General features: G+C 43.8%; 1 protein-coding gene across 2 annotated transcripts in view; it reads right to left on the reverse strand.

The window, feature by feature from the left end:
* Window positions 1-10,674: 10,674 nt before the first annotated feature.
* GRHL2 (grainyhead like transcription factor 2) overlaps window positions 10,675-22,369 on the reverse strand; it is a 72,708-nt gene continuing 61,013 nt past the window's right edge. For both annotated transcript variants that reach the window (XM_028736371.2, XM_028736370.2), the window contains exons 14-16: window positions 21,078-21,163; window positions 16,449-16,513; window positions 10,675-15,554 (exon numbers count right to left, since the gene is read on the reverse strand). In XM_028736371.2, coding sequence (XP_028592204.2) covers window positions 15,440-15,554; window positions 16,449-16,513; window positions 21,078-21,163 — 266 coding nt within the window. In that variant the 3' untranslated portion in view covers window positions 10,675-15,439. The remainder of the gene's footprint in view (window positions 15,555-16,448; window positions 16,514-21,077; window positions 21,164-22,369) is intronic.

A 22,369-nucleotide genomic window follows, 5' to 3' on the forward strand; every position in this document is an offset into this window, starting at 1 on the left:
TTAACCCAAAGCATACAGAAGCCTAGCCAACGCTCCATTTTGTGCCAGCGGATGGACCTCCCAAGTTCCAGTAAAAATGAAATAGATCCATCAAGCCTCAAGCTCAGAGCCATCTGGCCAGCTGTTCTGATGCAGGGCAAGGGAATAGAGCTGCTTGTTGATGGGAACATCCACAGGGCTCCACGGGTGCTGCATGGGAGCGCTTGCATCTGCAAGGGCTACATCTTTTGCTCTGGCACCTAGAGGGAAGAATGCCAGGGTGGGTTGCATCTCCAGGTGTGATGGGGGAGCTAGCAGAGTGCTGTCTGCAGGCTGACGGGGGTCTCCTTTGAGAACTGTATGCACAATGGGGGTGTAAGCTGGCAATGGCTCCTCTCCCTTCAGACTCTCACAGTTGCTTAGCTAGGAAGACCAGAACCCTAAACTCTGCACTACTTGGGTCACAGTGGCGCCATTTCACATGACAGTGGAGGAGAGATTCCCAGCAGAAACGAAAGCAGTGAGTTTTAGGAACATTTGTTGCGGCCACAGAGTACCTTGCAAGAGAAGCACAGCTATGTTATTAACAAAAGCAAAGTGGGCATTGCCTACCTTCTTAAGTGAGGGATTCTTTTTTTGCTTCTGACTCGCAAACCTAATCCATGGGTCCATTTCATTGATGTGATAACAAAGGCCAGTGAACTGGTCCGATAGAGGTGCTCCTGAGGAATAGTCTAATGTGATCTAAAACAGGGCACCTGCCTTTCATTTCCCCCCTCCCCATATGCCAATCTGGCAGACTTTTGAGATAGTTTGTCACTTATTGAGGCTATATATCTATAGAACTAGCCTTGTGCACTGAGAGGAGGAGGAGAAAGGGCTTCCTGGGATTTGTCAAAAGTGACCTTGTGGAGACAGAGCGCAGCTGAGCCTTAATGCAAAGCAAGGTTAGTTCTGCTGCTCCTAACATTACATGGTCTAACTTGGAGTATAAGCAGCAACTATTGTTGACTAGATGTTTAGTGAGACTGGCAGTGATCCTTTGTACCATGTGGGTAGCAGAACATATATTCACTCCCAAAGCAACCAAATCCCCAAAGAGATGTCCCAGTGCAATGTGTTCTTCTCTACCATCCAAGCTGCCTACTGGCTGTTTATCAGAGCCAAAACAAGGCTTCTCCCGACGATTCCTGTCTAGAAATAACTAACAAGGTGATAATCAAGTCATCCTAAACTAAGGCAACTGCTGTGCCCCTAACCTAAGGGGCCGTGTCAAAATTATTCAACGGTATAGCTAGGAGACATTCCCCAAATACCCATCACAGATACATCCACATGATATAATCCTCTGCCTTGCTGGTTCCAAATCATTCTTTTGCCAGCAGCTTGTGGCCATGTGACTCCAGAATAGGGTTGCCACCTGTCCTGTATAATACAGGATCATCCTGTATTTCAGTGTAAAATGCTATGTCCTATGTTGATTCAATACAAGACACAATTTGCCCTGTATTTCCTCTATTTCTGTTCTGTTGTGCTCTTTTGCTTTCACTCCCTTGGTCAAGTTGGGGATCTTCCCCCCTCCCCCGCCTCTCCCTCTTTCTTGGCCACGTTAGGGTTCTTCTCCACATGCCCCCCTCTGCTACTGTAGGGAAGGCATGGATCCAGGTGGTTTTTCTTTGGTCCCGTCATTTTCCCTGAGAAAACCCACTGTTTCCCCCTGAATCGAAACAAAGGTAAATTGGGTTTTAGACAGATTGACAGTGCTTCCGATTCAGCAGTAAATGGAGGGTTTACCAGGGGAAAGGAATGAGACAAAAAAGCAAAACTGCTCAGACCCCAGCCACTGCCCTGTGCCTATAAATTATGGCACGAACAGAAGTCTGAATGAGCCCCCAGACGTGTCATGAAGCACACGTCATTGCTTCCAATAGCTAACTGGCTTGTAAAGTCATTTTTAGTGGCCACACACAAATTGACACTGGTATAATTCTAAAGGAATAGTTTGCATGGAGCAATAAGCGAGGCATTAGCGTATATATGTATAGATATCATTGCAGTTACGGTTTTTTGTTTGTTTGGTTTTGGTTTTTTTAGCCGTTACTGTAGTCGCTGGGAAATTCTCTGTTTGAAATTCCCACTGCCTCGCATAGCTTGCATGCAGCAATGGTAACCTATTAGGCAACTGTTACTTGGATGGTACCACAGGGTTTGACTTGAGCATAGATAGCCATTTCATATAACGTAGGGCTAGAAACACACTCTTCATTATTTTTATGTCTTGAAAACTTGTACGACTGTTATGAAATAGTAAAAGTTTGGCCCATCCTGTTTGATAAAATCTTGAGAGATGTTCCTGACTGCAAAGGCCTGAGTTCGGGCATATTGCTTAGTATACAGAGAGTGATTGCCTCTGAACCTTCCGCCAGTGTCTTCCCATGTGTTTTGTCAATTCCACCAGAGTGGCAGTTGATTGATCCCACCATACACATGTTTGTGTTACAAAACTGATAATATTTTGTTAATTTCATGGTTCCAAGTTAGACTAAAAGGCCATCTTGAAGTTGCATCCAATCTCCTAGCTATTAAGCCACGTTGTAAATGGTGTTTGTCACATGGCAAGTTCTTCTGCTGCCTGTTGGAAAACAGGATTTTGACACGCATAGTAATTCAACTAGATGAGGTGGCTGCTACAGCAGAGCTGCAAAACTTGTGATGGAGGTTTCTGACGGAGAGCCTATGGTCATTTCCCCCCCAAAATGCCACACATCCTCCTCCTTTCAATCATCAGCAGGAACAGGGCAGAGTTGCTTCCCTGGCTTCCCAATGCAGAGGTAGCTGCTGCTAACTAAGAGGTGAGGCGGCAGGAAGGTCCATGTGGGCAATGTGGCAGAGCCGATCTGACACTCCTGAGGCTGCCCCTTGCCCCTCTCCGTCTTGGTTGCCAGCAGTGACTTCTGCATTGGGAAGCCAAGTAAGGAACTTGTTTGAAAATGTGCTGCGAGTGCCATCACAAAATGGCTGCTGTGGTGTGCGGTATAACACAAAATGGCTGCCAGAACAGAGCGGGGAGGGGAGAGGAACACAAAATGGTGTGGGCATGTTTCCCCTCAATGAGAAAAAGCATTTACACCAGCCACCTACTTCCATGCTTGCTCACAGAGAGGAAGTTCTTTGCTCTGTTCTGAAGGAAGGGTGGGAATGAAATGTCATGTTGAAGGAAGCATATTCAGTATGGGAGAAACCAAACCAGGGCAAAGAGGAATTGAACAGCAAGACCATAGAGTCTGCCATGCAGTGTGGATTTTTGAGGGGATAATTACTGAGATTCTTCACAGCTGGCATAGGAGGTAATTGTGGGCACACTGGCACCAGGCTGGCAACCGTCGAATTGATCCAATTGCCTGTTGTGTTTGGAGCACACACTCTTTTCCAAAGGTGGCAAAGTTAGCTCTCAAAGTCTAAATTACTTCCATCCTATCGTAACTCCCATAAATGCTTTAGGGTGGGATCCAGCCACATCTTCACTGATGGAATTTTCAAAACATGAAGCATAACCCTGTCATGATGTGTATTAAACCGCTATCATCGCTGGAGCATGGAGAAAGAGCTCTGTTTGTAAGGAGGCTTAAGACTTGAGCTGGGGGGAAATTCAGTTCGGTTCTCATTTAAACACAGGCCTGTGTAATTTGCACTTCCTGAAGCAACGCACAAACTGATACACAGCTGTCCTTCAAGATTTGCACTCCTTTGAATTTTGCAATGCAGTTCCCCAGCCAAATACAAAAGATGTATATATTAGGGGGAAAGTGCATATATTAGTGAAAATGACATAGAGGAATGTGTATATTTGACTAAACTGCATACAGAAATGTGTGTATTAGGAGAAATTCACATTAAAATGCTGGCAAATATTTCATGAGGACTCTTTTGGGGGGTGGGAATTGTGAAATGTTGTGGAAATGTGGAGAGCTGCACTTGAGACTGGGAAAATGAGAAACTAAGAGAAACTAAAATTAACAGATTTGTCTGTCCATCATCAAGAATCATATACAATTATTAGTTTCAACCCTAGGCCATCAGTGCAGACTTGGAAGATACAAAGTAAAGCTAACAGACCTTTAGTTGAAATCACAAAAGGCCGTGGCCACAAGGCGTTGCTTCTAAAAGGCAAGCGGATGTCTTCTCAAAATGTTGCTTTTCGCCTAAGCAGCTGTGCTCACCCATTTGCTGCAACGCTCAGAGAACCTTTTGGCTCAGGGCCTTGTTGTCGACTTTAGGGACACGGCATGTGGTTCCTTCTCTGCTATGTTAAAACCAGAATAGAGTCGATTTTGATATTCATATGTGAAAACAGGCCAAAGGCGGAAGGCCAGAAACAGCTGCACAGAACAGAAATAGGTGGAGTTGTTTTTTACACACATCTTGCAGCCCAGGCCTATACACAATTACAGTGGTACTTCGGTTTTCGAACGTAATCCATTCTGGAAGACCGTTCGAGTTCAGAAACGTTCGAAAACCAAAAACTCAATACGGAAAACTCAATATGGAAGCTGTGTTTCATGTTCGACTTCTGAGGTACGTTCGAAAACCGAAACATTTACTTCCGGGCTTACAGCGTTCGAGTTCCAAAATGTTCCTCAACTGATGGACACAGAACCTGCTTGTCACCTGGCCAGATGTGGCAAAAAAAAAAGTTGATTTAAAGTCAATGCTGTTTCTAGATGGTGGTTTATAGTGGGTTCAGGACTCCTTTCCATGGGGGGGGGGGAGGACTGTTGTCAATGGCAACAATTTGCAATAGCCCAATGATCAGCTTGTAAATTAAGCCCCCATATGGAAGCACCCTGCAAGTCATGCCTTCCTTGCAGCAAAAAAAATCCCTAGAATCGTGGAGTGACACTTCTCCTTCCTGTTGCATACCCCCCAGCTACTTTTGAGGTGGGTGACCCTCTGGAATGCCATGGAAGGGAAAATGGATGCATACTGCTTGCATAAAAAGTGGTTTCTGCTAGCGTCGTGGGATCCAAACCATTCTCTCACTTTTGCTTCTCCCCCTCGTTCTCATGTGAAAATCTACAGACTATATGAAGATCCCAATTCCTGCTTTTTTAAGAGTTCATGGCCCCAGTACAGAAAGGCACATATACACCTTGCTAGATGAGGAAGTCTGTGTGTAATGGTGCAGCACTCACCTGCCTTGGTTCAACCCATCACCCAAGGTAGCAGTAGCACCTATCAGCAGTTCCAAAGGGGGAAGCATCAGACTGCATTTGGTTCCATCTCTTGTCACACTGGTAGAAGAGCTGGAGAAAGCATTTTAGCAGCTACTGGGTTGTTTCCAAGACCGACAAAGAGCCCTGTCTAACTTGAAAGCTTGAATACTCACTCTGACCTTGTTCCAATAAAAGAGATAGCTGCTGAGAATCCAGTGGGAATAAATTGCAGGTGCCTACTGACTTTCCCATTGTGCCTCCTTTTTTCTTATGCAGCCTAAAGGCAAGCCATCAGATGAACACTTAGGCCTTGTGCAGACCCATGGTTAATTGTCTAATAAATCATCCTAGCTGATGTGCCATCAGAGACACAGTTGGCTTTTGATCCATAGCTCTTTGCTTAGATAAATTGGCTGTGGTGGTGACAAAGGCTGAGATGTAATAGTATTTCCTCTCCTTCCTTCCTTCCTTCCTTCCTTCCTTCCTTCCTTCCTTCCTTCCTTCTGTGCCAGTCCAGTGAGAACAAGCACTTTCAGGTCAAGTCTTCAGCAGTTTTGACACATGCATGCGCACACAGGCACGTCCACACAAAGGCACACTACAAAGGCATTTAGCATTCTTTAAACAATTATTAAATCTATAACGCTGATGGTGAATAGACTTCCAGTTTTCTCTGTAGCATTTTATTAAAGCCTTTTGGAATTGCTGGTGCCGAGCTAGGTAGTAGGGATGTCATTTTTATTGTGGGGCCGTACGCTTCCTCCATTCTCATGTTTTATGAACACAAACCACAAAATCACAGAGCTGCACCAGGCAGACTTGGGAACAAACTCAGGATATAAGTCAGGCTGCTTCACGGGTTACCAGATTTCCATTTCAGTGAAGACAGAAACGTGCACTTAGACCCACGCTGGCCTCAACCCAGCGACACCTGATCGGGATTAAGTTTCACTGAAGGGAGCAAATTAGTCGTGACTTGGATCACCTGATCTGGATCGGGGCACAAGGGCAATGCAAATGGGGGACTGCATCTCACGCCTGAAATTTGAATGTGCATCTGCCATGCCTCAATTTGCATGTTGCAAATTAGCCATGCATCCATTTGCTCATCAATATACCCCATCTGCATAGCATGCTTCCAGAGCTAGCAAGGCCTGGAAAACCACCTGTGGACATTGCTTCTGTTGGTGTGTCTCCCTTCTTGGGTCAGGTTGAAGTATATGTCGTTTTTAAATGTTCAGCATGATGGGTTAAAGCCAACCTGTAGAACAAGCACGATATAGTCAGTCAAAGAATAGAGCAGATTTGGTGAATGGTAGTAAATTCTGTGTTCCCAAGCATGGCCACTGTTTTATGCGTCCTTTTCTAGAGTTCTGTGTGTGTGTGGAAGGAACGAACTTTTTTTTTCTTATATACCGACAAATGCACTTGTATTTATTGTTCAGAGAATGACTTTGATCTGTACCCATTATAGTTTCCTATCAGTTGAGACTCCCCAACCCATCCCTCCCTATACATATAATATGCAGATTCTGTGCCAGTCTTACCAGTATCGGTTGCATATTTAAGACAGTACTTCTGTGTGATCCTACTGTGTGTCGGTAGCGGCAACTTTGTTGTAAAATGTAAGCGGGGGGAAGAAACTTAAAACTGAATTCTTGTGTTCGTGTTTGGCTTGTAGAAACAGTACTGAGACTTGCATGTTCATGATATTGCAGCCTTCGCCATCCTGAGGCCCTCCAAATGTTTTGGACTACAAAACCCATCACCCCTTGCCAGCGCATGCGCTGATGGGTTTTGTAGTCCAAAACATCTGGAGAATCCCAAGTTGGCGAAAGCTATTGTACCGATTATTTCCCCTCCTCATTGCTAGTTGTTGCACAGTTATGCAATTGTTTTCAGTTGTATAGGAAACTTGCATTCCTTGTTTGTTTGCTTGTTTGTTTTAAAATGGGGATTTGTTACAATCTAATTTTTTTTAATAATCTGTTTGATTGCGTTTGTGTGTGTTTTTTTTAAACCACACCTGCTCTTTGCTGCTCAGGGGTTGCTGCCAGGAGAACATTTTGTTCCCCAAACATGGTGATTTTCATGGACTCCCATCTTGCATGGTAGGGTGACACCACTGCTTTGCTCAAAGTTAGAGGAGGTCCCTGGCCATGGAGCTTTGGTTCTAGGTTTCCCTTGTGGCAGTAGCTGAGACTGGGAACCAGCCACCCTTGTCAATTTCCCACAATGCTTTGGGATAGCCTTTTCTGACCCTGGGTCCTTGGGTGTTGTTGGACCTCAACTCCCATCAGCCCCAGCCAGCATGCTCTAGGGCAGTGTTCCCCAACCTTGGGCCTCCAGCTGTTTTTGGACTACAACTCCCATCATCCCTCGCTAGCAAGACCAGTGGTCAAGGATGATGGGAATTGTAGTCCAAAAACAGCTGGAGGCCCAAGGTTGGGGAACACTGCTCTAGGGCACTGTGGACTACTTGAACTGGCAGGCAGGTTCGTGGAACAAGGGTGGGGATCTCAGCAGCTGCCTGAGGGATCTCATGTAATGGCGCCAAGCCTAGCTTCATTCAACAGCACCCCCCATAAGAACATAGGAGTCTGTTGGATCAGGCCCTTGTAGTTCAGTATCCTGATCAGACAGTGGCCAATCAGATGCCCATGGGGAAACCATAAGCAGGGTACCCAAAGCCCCCATCCCTTTCATGGGACACCTACAAGATCTCACACACAAATATTCCATCACCAGCCACTCAGTCGCTTGCTCAGCTCTTTCCGGTCTCCTCATTCTTAGGAAGGCTATAGATTAGAGCTGGAGCTTTTGTTCCCCCTTGCTTAACTTCTGTGGTTAAAAAAAGGACATATTTTAAAGAATTGAATGCAGACTTACTGTGCTGCCCCAACCAAGCTCTACTGAATTCAATGGGACTTGCTCCCAGGTGAGACTAGGCTTGCAGCCTTAATCATAGACCCCCTGAAAACCATAAGCCTACTCTAAGTATGACTAAGTATGAATCCAACCCATTAAAAAGGCTGTTTTGCCCAGTGTAACATTTCTGAGATGTTTGCTCGGTTATCACCATGTTAACTTTTGACATGTAAAGTTGCCATACACGGTTATTTTTTAATCATCCCAGGTTCCTAAATTAAGTATTTTTAATCCATCATCCTTATCAGACAAGAGGCAGTATTTACAATGGGCAGGAGCCAAATCAAAATGAAGGACCTTTAAGGCTACAATCCTATGCACACTTATTCAGTGGGACTTGCTTCAATGGAAATGCATATTATGGAGTGGCGAAGGTATCAGCTGGTGGGGGGACTGTGAGGTGGGGGCCTCCCAAGCACTCACATACTCAACCTATGGGGAGTTTGGATCCAGACTTTTGGGAGTGGGCCTATTGTTTAATTCACCTGTTTCCACACTTGGATGGAATCCCTTATGGACTGCATGCGACGGTCAGGCATAATGTCTGTTGTTGTTGTTGTTTTCAAATGTGAAAATTGTAGCCAAGTATAGCCCATAAATATTTTAAAAGCAGCAAAGTGTGTTGGTTTAAAAAAAGAGGAGGGAGATGCATTTGTGACAATGTCTTTTACAGTGCCAAACATATGAACAGTATTGTTTTGAAGGAAGTTAAGACTTTTTTTACTGTATTATTGAACAAATATTGTTTTTAAATGTTAGATTTTGAATAATTTTGTATTGTAAACTTGTTTTGTGACATGGTGCTTTTTCATACTGGAATTACTGATTGCACCTGACTATAATTATTCTGTTTTCTTATATGAATACATAACCTCAAACAAATCTTTATGAAAACCAGTGTATGGCTGAGACCTGAAGTTTGCAAATATAAAGTCCTCCATAAAGCCCCTAAATGTTATTGCCTCTAATAAATATTCTGCTGCAGCCAGGCTTTCTGGAAAGTTCCACTGCATTTCTCTGGGGGAGGGAGGAGACAGGCAAAGAATATAGTAGCCATTTGTGAGGAAACAGCTTCATAACTCCCATGATTCTGACCCCGCCAATGCCAGTGAAGCCCCCTCTTCTTGGAGGATATAATAATAATAATAATAATAATAATAATAATAATAATAATAATAATAATAATAATAATAATTGTACCCCATCCATCTGACTGGGTTGCCCCGATCACTCTGGGCGGCTTCCAACAAATATAAAAGCATAATAAAACATCAAACATCAAAAGCTTTCCTATACAGGACTGCCTTCAGATGTCATCTAAAAGTCGAAGTTATTTATCTTCTTGACATCTGATGGGAGGGCATTCCACAGGGCGGGCGCCACTACCGAGAAGGCCCTCTGCCTGGTTCCCTGTAGCTTTGCTTCTTGCAGTGAGGGAACCGCCAGAAGGCCCTCAGCGCTGGACCTCAGTGTCCGGGCTGAATGATGGGGTGGAGACGCTCCTTCAGGTACACTGGTTGAGACCATTTAGGGCTTTAAAGGTCAGCACCAACATTTATTGATTTAGTATTCATTAACATTTTTATCCCACTCTTCCTCCAAAGAACTCAGGGCAACGGACATGGTTCTTACCTCTACCTCTTAAAAATAGAATAAAATCCTTTCAACAACCCTGTGACATAGATTAGGAAGAGAGAGAGGAGGGCTGGATCAATATCACCCACATGAGCAGGTTCAAATCCGGGTCATCTGTAGAAATTTCAGTCCCGTGCCAATATGCAATTGCTCCGTAAGAGGAAAAGGAGAAATGGGAGTTGGAATATGAGAACTCACTTACATGCCTCCTCCTTGCTTTTGCTGCCTCTTCTTCGAGCACAAGAAGAGCGAAAAGAAAAGGAGAAGGTACAACCACCTCTCTTTCCAGGTAGTGGTGCAAGCATTAACTACAGTGGTACCTCGGGTTAAGTACTTAATTCGTTCCGGAGGTCCGTTCTTAACCTGAAACTGTTCTTAACCTGAAGCACCACTTTAGCTAATGGGGCCTCCCACTGCTGCCGTGCCGCTGGAGCACAATTTCTGTTCTCATCCTGAAGCAAAGTTCTTAACCTGAGGTACTATTTCTGGGTTAGCGGAGTCTGTAACCTGAAACGTATGTAACCTGAAGCGTATGCAACCCGAGGTACCACTGTAAAGTGAAGCACTTGCTTGATACATAGTCATGAAGGGACATTTTCTCTCGCCTCCAATCTTCCACTCCAGCACCTATACTCAGGGGTGTGTGGGTGTATTCTGTGTGCACACACACACACGTAATCTTAACTTTTGTGTTTCAGGACCAAACATGTCCAAGGCTGGCCCAACACGCCCCCCAACTGTGCACTGGTGGATTAGCTTTCATTTACTTAATAAAAGACCATGTGGCAAATTCAGTAAGTTCCCCATCACAAAAGTGCAAGCCTGTTCAAGCAAATATGAGTCAATATTCAAAATGCTTCAGTGTGGAGCCGAATAATCTATCAAACACCAGTAAGAAAAGAAAGAAAAGAAAAGGTGGTTATATCTTAGGAATATTTATTTATTTCCCTCTTAAAAATGTACAAAAAATAAAATAAACCTGTATGTTTATAGATTTCCCTCTCCCATTTACAAAAAAACTATTAAGTTACACAAACTAGTTTTCTTAGAATAAAATAGCACACAGTGTTTATACATGGAGTTTTCTAGCTTTCCAGCTAATGGGAACTATGCACAGATTTATTTCTTTTTTGGCACAAACAAATCCTCCTGTTTGCATCATGTCACCCTAATCTGGGAGAAACATTGAGGGGAGGCAGGGAAGGGGAAGGGTTACAAGAAAAACAAACATTTTACATGGCTGCACACTTTTAAAAACTTTAAACAAGTCTATTCATTTCCAGTTCTGCATGATGATGCTGATTGAATCCATAACAACCGCTTTTCAGTTTCCTCTCTAATAATAATAAAAACTCAAGCAGCTATGTTAATTTTGCAACCTTCCAACTGGTCTACAGAGAGCAGAACAACAGGACCAAGCGCTGGGGGAAATGGCTTAATTCACAAATCACATGGTTCTGTGTACATATCTAAGTCATTTATGTTTAGGAACAGACATTTGTTAGCAACAATGAAAGATGGTAAAAGCTCCCTCTTCTTTTATGCCCATCAAAAGTAAAATATGATTTTTAAAAAATTGGTAGGCTAGGTAGACTCTATGTGATTTATTTAAAATGTGTGTATAGAAAGAGGACTGAAGCAGGCCTTAATACCCTAGTAATTGTTATAGCCATGTCAATATTAGTTACATATCAGTGGATGGACAAGCAGAACATCTACATGTAATTGCAGCCTGTGATGGAGTGTTATCACTCTGCAATTCTTATACAAATGCAGCTTATATAGAACTAGGGAGTTTTCTTTCCTCTCTAAAAACAAACAAACACCTAAGTTTCTAGCCCTTATTGACTAGAAAGGCACAGAGGGCTAAACTCATTAAATACAACAATATTTACCATTTCTGGATAGATAAAGGGGGCAGCAGCCAGTCTCAAAAAATAGGCAGAGTTCACAGTGTAGAGCTTTATTTCAGAAGACAGCAGTAAGGGTCATTTTTGTTATGTGGCTTTCTTCAAACTTTTCACCTTTCTAAAATGTCTGGCATGCCAAGGTACTCATGAAGATTTATCCCTCAACACCAGTAAATGGTTCTGAGGCCAGTGATCTGAGAGCGAACCCTTGTGCATACCTGATCTTCCTCTAAGGCTACCCATTGTTTGAGGTCAGTAGTGGAAGGACAGCTACCCAATTGGCCCTTGGGGACTGCTTGAAGATACCCAAGCTTCTAAGGGATCCCACTGGCTCCCCAAAACAAAGTCTGAATGCCCACTTTTATCATTGCTTTGGAATGATCATTATGCTTAAGTGCTAAACCACAGAACAGAAGGGGTAAGTTATCATTTCTTTCTGGGTTGCATGGCAACGCCATGGTTACATAGAACACTGGGAGCTGTGCCTTTGCCAGCCACCAAGAAATGTTCAACAGGTGCAATTTTACCTATCACTCCATGATGGGCATAAAGAAGAAGAAGAAGAATGCAATTCTTGATTTTCACTCTGCCAGGCAGTTTGGCAGTGAATTATCAGTTTGCTGTAAAAATGACTCTGTAAGCTCAATCAATTCTGAAGCGATGCTAAATCAGCATGTTATTCACTTCAGATATATCAGTCAGCATAGCTTTACATGACTACAAGGGACATACATGCTTATGCAAGTATACACAAATGAAGAGGGTGTTTATTCTCTCATGCATTTTGCATACAGTGCAGATTTAGGACAACTGTTCTGGCTCCTCTCCCCCTTTAAGAATCAATATTGGTGGAACTCAGAAATGCAAGATTGTGACCAAAATAAATTGACCTTAAAACCATTGAACAAAAGTTTTTTTAAAAAAATGCATGCATCTCATAATGCAGCGTTTGGCATTTTTCCTGTAACATTTGAAACTTTGAAGAAATAGAAAAGGACTAAGCTGCTAAGAGAGTATCGGCAGAAGCAAACACTCCTGAAATTTAGGTCAAGTTAATTAACATACCAGAAACCTTTTAAGAAACATTCATCTCCATAGCACCATTTTGCTTGAGCAAGGAACCTCACTCTTTGAAGCTCTGACTATCCCAATCAAAGGAGTGCTTGAACTACATTTGCTTTCCAAAGTTATTAAACGAATTACAGGGTTTCATCTCAGATTCCTATTTCATAATCTCAGGGTTGCCTTAAAAAAGCCTTAAACAGAGTCCGGCTGCTCAGTATCTACAGTTCCTCAATCTCAGGCCCCCAGGTGTTGTTGGATTGCAAGTGCTATCATTCCTAGCTGGCTTAGGGTTGATGAGAATTGTAGTCCAACTACTAGTTGAAGAAGGCTCACAGCAAGTCTCCAGGATTTCAGCCAGAAGCACTGCTGGAAATAGTGGCAATCAACTCTTTGACCTTATGCAAGCAAACCACGTTTTGCTACCAATCTCTGGACATTCCCAGCAGCCCCATGGATGGAAGTGCAATGAAAAAAATGTCTACTACATACCGATTAAGACAGGCTGAGTAATATGATCATACAAAAACAAAGTCTATAGAGTCAGGACTTGATATGTACATTCAGACCAAAGTCAAGGGAGGCGTATGTACATTTTTACATTTACAGCGAGACCCATCAGGGGGCACAAGGACATTCATCAAAATGAGCAGAGGATCCATTCATCCAAGATATTTGTTCCCTTCCTGCCACAACTCCTGGGAAGTTGAATGGGCAAGGGAATGGCAACCAGGGATGAGGTGGGTTGGGGGAGTGTCAGAAGGGCAGGGAAAGGAGACAGCAGAGATTAAAGGAGCTGAACAAGGGGCAGGGAAGCTGAGGTGAGTCACCAGGGCATGGGAGCGTAGGCTGCATCCTTTTTCAACTGCAACAAACTGCAGTTCCCTAGACCAGCTCTTCTGAGGATGGGAGGGATAGAACGATGCCTCTTCAGGCACATGTCACCCATCCCCATCATGACCAGAGGTGTCCAGATTCCCTTTCTTGGCACCATTTACGCTGTGCACATGCATGCGGATTGCATCCCCAAATCTGTGCCTGAAATTTGTACACTGTGCGAATGGGGATCTTGGCTATTCATTGATTTCATTTAAAAAAGAAAAGATAAACCAGCAAGCACCTGCTCAGCTGGTCTCAAACAGTGTTTGCTGAACCAAATCCACCCACCTATTAAGGGGGGGACACGATGGCTGTCTTCAAATACCTGAAGGGCTGTGATGAAGAAGAGGGAGCAGAGTTGAACTCTGTTGCTGCTCCGGACGGCAGGATTAGGAGCAACAGGTGGGAATTGCAGGGAACTGGATTTCAGCTGAACATTCGAAGAAGCTTCCTAATAGGACAAGCTGCAGAACAGGCTGCCTCAGGAAGTGGTGGGTTCTCCTTTGCTGGAGGATAGAAGCAAAGATGTCCATCTGTTGCAGATGTTGTAGTTGCACCTAGCAAGCTGCATGCAGATCCTGCAATGAGCAACAGGCCAGACTCGATGACCTCCAGCTCTACGGTTTCATGTTTTTATGACTTGCTATAAATAATAATAATAATAATAATAAAGACCTTCTGGCTCAGTTTAGGCTTGGCTCCAGTTTGCCAGAGGCTCCCAAGGAAGAGGTGAGCTGAATGGAGATATATCTTCTGAAAGCCCAAACTCAGAATCGGAAGCAGGCATGGAGGGAGGAGAGTGTTGGTGGTACTGGCACTGCCTCAGTTCTCGCTGCCTGCAGAAAATGGAGGGTCTCATCCAACAAGGATGCAGAAGACCAAAGGATGAAATCCAAGGGTGCAAAGAAAGCATAAATATTTCAGAAACCAGAAGACAAATCATTCGGAAACTGGAAGACAATGTGGTATCCTTGAACAGAAATGGGCACGGGAGGGTGAACGAGACCCACAAGCTGGTGGTGCAAATGTCGGGTGTGCCACTGGAAGGAGAATTTTAACGTTCTAATACGGATGCTGGAGAAGCCACTCAAGAAAAGGTATGTATGGAAACGTCACTGAATAGCTAATGGCAGAATCTCTCTCCTCAGCGAGAGTTGCCTGACAGCTTCTAATCCCAGGATTAGAAACAAGAGTGGCAGTAAACACATCCACACAGGTAGGAAAAATATATTATTACATATTATAAACATTATATACAAAGGTTAAAAATGGATGGTGCTTTACTTACAAATGACACGCCATCCAAGTCCCTTACTGACAGTCCTCAATTGCCCTGTGCTGGGAAGGATATGGCTAACCTACACCTACACATTTGTTTGCTGGTAGTTTTGTACCAGTGAACATGATCGGCCACTTTCCTTGCCATGGATTAGAAGATCAAATCTTCAAGCAACTTATTCTTGAAAGTTTCAATTTTAACTATTAAGTCCCAGGTGAACTAATGCAATTCCACAATTTCATTTTCTTCCACATTAACTCTTTTTTAAAAAGTCACCGTTTCTCCCCTGTGGTGGGCGAGAGGCGATGTCCGCAGTCTGCTATGTACAGATTGCAGCGTGAGGAGCAATAAATAAGGAACTTTGTAGAGGTATGTTAGTTCATCTTGAACGGACTGGTCATTGACAACTGGGCTTGTTTCCTCGCTTCCAGTGGAGTTTTGTAACAGCCTCTCTTCTTGGCATCCGTGAGTCATCAGGGCTTTAGAAGAATGGTCCCCTTCCTTAAGATGAGGGTGAAATGCTATGACTTCACTAGGCTGCGTTCTGATCTGGGCTAGATTTCCGTCAACGTGACCTTGTAGCCTTCCCCCAGGCTCTCCATGTTGAGGATGAACGTGTCTTCATTGGAATAATGTTCAATGATGTTATCATCCATATTTACCAAAATCCTGAAATCGGAAAGGAGTGTCAGTAAATTCCCCCTAGTTTCACATATCAGGATAGATTCAGATGGCGAATCTGGCATGGGGTAAGGGATGTGTCTGTCTGTCTGTCTGTCTGTCTGTCTGTCTGTCTGTGTATTTGCCATTTGTGTGAATGCTTTGACACAAGCCATAGCACAGCTCATGGGGAGAGGCGATCCTTGAGGTATTGTGGTCCGGAGCTGTTCAAGGCTTTATAGGTCAAAACTAGGACTTTGACCGGCTAATTAAACCTTTCCTGGGTATGCAGTCAGGGAAACAAGATAGCAAAGGTGGAGGGGTATTAGGTGCTGGGCAGCCAATTAATGCCGCAGCATAGACAAATTCATTGATGTGATAGCATTGTAGTCCTATTATCTTTTCTTCCTACTCATCTCCCTTGTTTGGGGAATACTGAAACTCCAGATTACAGAGGCTTCATTTCCCCCCCTGTTGCCGCCATTCAATCTCGGAGGTAATTAAAATACTAATTATCCTCTATTTAATTTGAAACACAACTGAATTATATTGTACTTATCACAGACGACCTCTTCTCATTGTTGCAGTAGTGCTGAGAGAGCTGCTGCAGAATTGTTGTCTGTTCCCAAGCTGTGTGGGTAGTGTGAGAAGTCCAAAAGTCAGTGCGAAATGTCCCGGGGTCAATGCTTCTCCCCTGCCCTCCCCCCACAGGGGAAGGGGAGAAGGAGCCACAATGCAGGCTAGTCCCACCTGAGCCCAGGGCATATCACATGACTTGAGGAGTCTGGGACGGGTCTGTGAGTTGCTCACCTAGGACAGAATCTAGGGCAGCTGAGGTCTCAAGACACTGTAAAAAAAAAAAGTGACTCGGAGCCGAGGTGAGATTTAGTTTCCCTTACTTACCCCTTTTTGCTCTTCTTGTACAGCTTTGTAATCTTTTCAGCTGGAAGACCGTATTTCTCAGAAATCTGAATTTAAAATTTAAAAAGAAGAATGAGCAATTATTAAAAGCAGAAACCGTTACCACCAGCTTCAGTTAAAGAGTGTGGAGAGTGAGTGTGTGTCTTAAAAGCACCCAACTTCTCAGCACTTCTAAGAATCAGGCTTAATGACCTCAAGAAATGTAGAGCTTCCTGCCATTTTGAAAAACCTTTGCACCTACAGTGTAAAAATGCATTATATTAGGAGAAGTGCACATTAGTCAAAACTGTGTCAGGAAAAATTCACAGTACAATGCTGAAGAATGTTCATGACGATTAAAACAACAACCACCATGTGCAGTTCGATGCCTATATGCGGAGAACTGAATTGAAGATTGGAAAAATGAGAAGCCGAGACAACCAAAATTGACAGATCTTTCCATCGCTACTCATAGCACATCCAAAAACAGTCTTGCACAACCCCCACTAAATTTTGTACAAAAGTCATTTCCAAAAGCACTTCTCTTTTTGGAGATGCAAACATCTCATTAGTGTTCACATCACACCTTTCCTTGTGACTCAGCCTCAGGGGAAAGAAAGAGATCTAGGCCCATCCAAAGACACTCACAAGGCACTTGGCAAGCAGCTGACTAGTAAGTCATCTTAATTTACAAGGTCTTGAATGGGGGGGGGGGGAGACTCCAAACCACAGAAGTCTTTACAAAACAAAGCAGGAGGCTTTGGGTATGAAAAGGACTGGCTGAATAACTAGTATTTCAATCAGCTCTGAATGGAGAACATCCAATAGGTTTTATTGATATTTTCGAAGAAGCAGCGCTGCTGGGAAATTAGTTGAAAATAAGGACTCAGAGTCACCACCTGGTCACCTGATGGCAATTTCCAGTTACCAATTGCAACAAGGCAATATGTTAAAAGCAATACTAAAAATACTCAGTTTAAGTCACTGGGTGGTTCTTCCCTATTTAGGGAAGTTTTTAATGTTTGATGTTTTACCATCCAGGTGAGAGGGGTATAAGTAATAAATAATAATAATAATAATAATAATAATAATAATAATAATAATAATAATAATAATAATAATTAAATTAATAAATTATTATTATTATTATTATTATTATTATTATTATTATTACCTTCTAGCGATGCAATCTTATATATGTCTGCTCAGAAGTATGTCAGATAAGTATGTGTAGGACTGCAGTCTAAGTGGTGTAGAAATCTCTTGATCCTCCCAATACTCCCTTGAGTATGTAGCATCTTTTTATACACCTCTAGAACATTTCAGTTTGCTTGGACTAGTCTCTTTTACTTCACAGTCAGGGCTTTTAAAAGAAATCTTTTAAAGAAAGAAATCTGGAATGGGGCAGCGGAGAATCGGAATACATAAACAAATCTGATCGCACTTTTTCAGGTCATGGATCAGGGTTAGAGGAAGTTCTGTCCCAACAAAAGTTGCCTCTGCTGATCCTTACTTGTCAAAAATGCTTTATTCCTCAAAAACAATGTGTTATGTACAGCAGCCATGCTCTTGGTCCTTCTAAGATGTTTGACAAAGCAGGATATTGTCACTGAGAGCTCACGTTAAACAGTTGCTCTCTAAGGTGCCGTAGTACTTTCTTGTCACCAGAAGAAGCATAATTGCAAAGATAAACTGCCTGCTCTTCTGGGAAATAATAGCAAATGGGAGAAGAATGAAGCAAATTCCAAATATGAGAAAATAAACAAGGGGGAAATGTGCAACTTGTAAACAATGGAACTTCCTTTTAATATGTTATGCTCTTGCTGGGATGAAAGCTTTTGAAAACAACGTTGTTAAAATGAGGTACACGGCACTGCCAGACACAAGCGTGTGTGCTTCTATGTGAACTGCAACATGTTTAGCACGCATTACATTTTCAATGTATTTTTTATCTTGCCAAGGGCAAAATCATGCCTGGGTTAATACGCAATGAAGAGTGAGGGAAGTCAGGGTGGTTCCAGTGCAAATGTTTGCAGTAGCAGAGCATGGGAGTGTACGTGAGAAACCTTGGCTCTTTCCATAAGGGTTCATCTTCAAAACCTCTCCTGTGAGAGATTTCTGTTTTCTAAACTCCACCATGTCCCTTTGTGGCAGGCAAGCACATATACAGGTACCCTGATCTAGCAGGAAGAATCCATGCACTCACTGCCCTTCTGGAGAAGGCTGCTTGCACATGTAAAATAGTGATGTGCAAACAAGGTGTGCAGAAATCTTCTAATCTATACCAAGGGTCCTTGAAAGGGCAGGGCTGGCTACACTATTGCCTGTGGAGATCTCTCTCCACCCCGCAGTCAGCATATTCTTGGCCAAGGGTGAGGGTCTCCTTATAGCACTCCTCATATCTACAAATTTTGAGATGCACCCTTTTTGACTGGAGTCCCCCACAACAGCTCACAACATTCATAAAAGGCAACACTTCCCACAAAACCATACGCTTTGAAATTTGAAACTATCAAAAGAAAAGATATTTGAGGTGGAGGAGGAAACAGGAGAGCAGAACTTTAAAATCTTGATGCTCCCTTCCCATGGCTGACCTGGTAAGGAACAGGACAGTCTGAGTGAACCAGCAGCAGGCATGGTGATGGGGCCTGTTTTTCCATGGATCTCCTCCTTATTCCAGTGTGAATGTCTTTTAAGATTTTAGATGTGAACGGGAACCCATGGGTATTGATTGGGCACATATTGTTACAGGGAGAAGGGAACCAACAAATACACATGATAGAATAAAGTGTTCAGCTGAAGAATGGGAACCACATTATCTCTGAAGCCAGGGGAGATTTGCCAGTACAAAGAAACTGAAGATTGGGCTGCCTGCTCTTAGAACTAGACTGCTATCTTCTCTAGCATATGCTGCCTTGTGAATAACTATGGAGATGAAAAGAAACCTCAATGCCAGAATTTAAGGTGCTAGGAACACACACACACTAGCATGCTCACAAACTGCACCCATTTTCTACAAATGCATTGCAAGCGACCACATCCACGGAATCTTGCAAAGGCGCAATGCATCATGGGGACAACATCTTTTGGCCTTTGGAAACTTCAGAGTGCTTTTGTTCTTGGTAGTTCTACATTCTCCTCCTTGTGATTTGATCTCTCTGTTGGCTCCGTCTCATTGGATGACAAGCCCTGGTCAGGTGGGCCTGCCCAGGCAGGGAGGTGACAGCACGATAAGGTGGGTCTGTGTTGTTTTCCCCAAGGCTGAGAGATAAGAGGCTTGCCAGGGCCACCTCGTGAGTTCACAGCACAGGTGAGATTTAAACCAGGACCTCGTACTTTACAGCTCAATCTCTCTATGCTGCTTTAGCTCCAGTACAATATTCTAGCTGCGTCTGTGGGCTAAGGTGGCATGGGTGCAATCTCTTGGCCACTACCCTACACTACAAGCTTTTTCAAAAGAAGGACTTGCATGCCCTAGGGTGCTAATGTATACCACAGGACCCAGAGTCCAAATTCGTGATGAATTCTGGATACAGTATTCTCATCTACAGACCTCCTTTTTTCCAAAACGAGATCATTTACTTTTGCTGAAAACAAAAGCAACTGCAACGCAACGCGGCCTGGGCCCTGCTCAACTGGCAGGACAAACATTCCCATGGCCTGCACTGCACAATGGAGTCCCAAGTGCAGCTCTTTACTAGCCCATGTAAATGAATGGTTTCCAGGCCGGGAATGCCCCCTCCGGACCCCCACTCCTGATGTGGCAACTCTACATTGGAGGCTAGGGGCATTTGGAGGAAAGAAAGTGGTAGCCGCCCACCTTTGACTTTTGTCCTTTCAGTGCTGGGCCCTGAAAAGAAAAGAAGGTTTTGCAGGAGAACACAGGAAGAGCCTGCCAGATCAGAAAGACTGTGCAGCATCCTGTTCTTACTGTGACCAGATACCGATGAGGAGCCTGAAAGCAGGACCTGAGGGCAACAGCGCTCTCCCCACTTGTGAGTCCTGGCATTCAGAAAAGACACCACCTCCCAAGGTGCCTTCCTTCTTTCCTCGACTCTGGGAAGCCTAAACCTTTGCAATGCGGATTTTGCAGAGAGCTGCGATGTGAACCTGTACATCAAGAATGGGGAAACTGAGACCCTCCAGGTGCTGCTGGACTCCAACTCCCATCAGCCCCAGTGTGGCCAATGTTCAGGGATGATAGGAGTTGTAGTCCTTTTAAATGTGTTGCCTTTTAAAAATCTGTTGGGGAGGGAGAATTGTTGGGTTATTCTTATTTTTATTATGTATTTCGTGCATTCATATTGTGCTTTTATGTTGCGAACTGCCCTGAGACCTTTGAGTATAGGGTGGCATACAAATTTTAATAATAATAATCCAGAAATATCCAGCAGGCCACAAGTTCCCCATCCCAAGGAGTCCTTGTTAACATCCAAGCTCTCCCTCTTCACACACCAATACCCTTTTCTCATAAAGATGTCGGTTTGCTTGTCAACAAGCTCAGCACAGTTTTGCACAAATACAAAATTCAAAATTGTTTTCCTTTCTACGAGGAAGTTAAAGCAGACCGTGTGCTGTTGTTGCTTTCTTCAACTGCCCACGATAAATGAAATTGAGATGACAGATACTTACCGCTTCCATTAGTCCCTTTACAGTGGGCGATTTTAACATCAAAGCATCAAACACTTCGTCAGCCTCTTTCCTCACGTAAAGCAGCACTGAAAGGATGAGAAGCAAATTTTTGGAATAGACACAGAACATTCCCACAAGCAAACTGCTCCCTCTTGGACAGAAAACTATTCCTCCCAAACAAATGACAAGTGAAAAAGGCCAGAGACTCGTGTTAAAAATAAAACTATCCCATGTCACAGAGCAGGAGGAGCATGTGCTGATTTCAAAATATCCAGAGGAAAATGATGTGTTCTTTCCACAAACCGCGCCACCCCCCACAGGAAGCAGTTGTAAACAGTCACACCCATTTTCCATTTCAGTTGGGTGATAGGCAGAGATTATGCGAAATATACTGACCAGTAAGTGGAACTAATTTCCTTGTCACGCTAAGGAACCCCACAAGCAAAATAGCTATTCTCATCCAAAGTCGGAATTTCCTGGAATTCAAGCGGTGGGTTCAGCTGTTGGCAGAACCAGAATTTTGCAGTTGGAAGGAGGTCTTTTCAGTCTCTCGCTTAATGGAGGAATCTTGCAAGTACAGCATCCCTGACAGCTGTCTGTTTAGCTCTTCCTTTGAAGGACATGCCACCTTCCTCCAAGGCAGTCTGCTCCACAGCTGAACAGTGCAAACCATTAGGAGGTTTCTGTAACGTTTAGCCCTTGCTATTTCCACACATTAATTCTAATCCTGCCTGCCCTCTAGGAAACACAGAAGAAGTCTGCTCAGCCTTTTATTTAACAGCCCCTCAGATACCCAAAGGACGTGGGTGGCACTGTGGTCTAAACCACAGAACCTAGGGCTTGCCGATCAGAAGGTCAGCAGTTCGAATCCCCGCGATGGGGTGAGCTCCTGTTGCTCAGTCCCTGCTCCTGCCAACCTAGCAGTTTGAAAGCACATCAGTGCAAGTAGATAAATAGGTACTGGCGTGAAGGTAAACAGCATTTCCGTGCGCTGCTCTGGTTCGCCAAAAGCGGCTTAGTCATGCTGGCCACATGACCCGGAAGCTGTATGCCGGCTCCCTCGGCCAGTAAAGCGAGATGAGCGCCGCAACCCCAGAGTCGTCCGTGACTGGACCTCATGGTTAGGGGTCCTTTACAGATACTCAAAGACAGCTATCATGTCTCTCCATAATCTTATCTAGCTCTTTTAACTGTTCCTCGTAGGACTTCATTTCTAGACCCCTCACCCTCCTCTCATGTGATGGAAGACACGTGTCTTTCTCATAGAGGTGGACACCCCCTTCACTACTTCC

The sequence above is a fragment of the Podarcis muralis genome, chromosome 8 (assembly GCF_964188315.1).
Source record: "Podarcis muralis chromosome 8, rPodMur119.hap1.1, whole genome shotgun sequence".
NCBI classification, from domain to species: Eukaryota; Metazoa; Chordata; class Lepidosauria; order Squamata; family Lacertidae; genus Podarcis; species Podarcis muralis.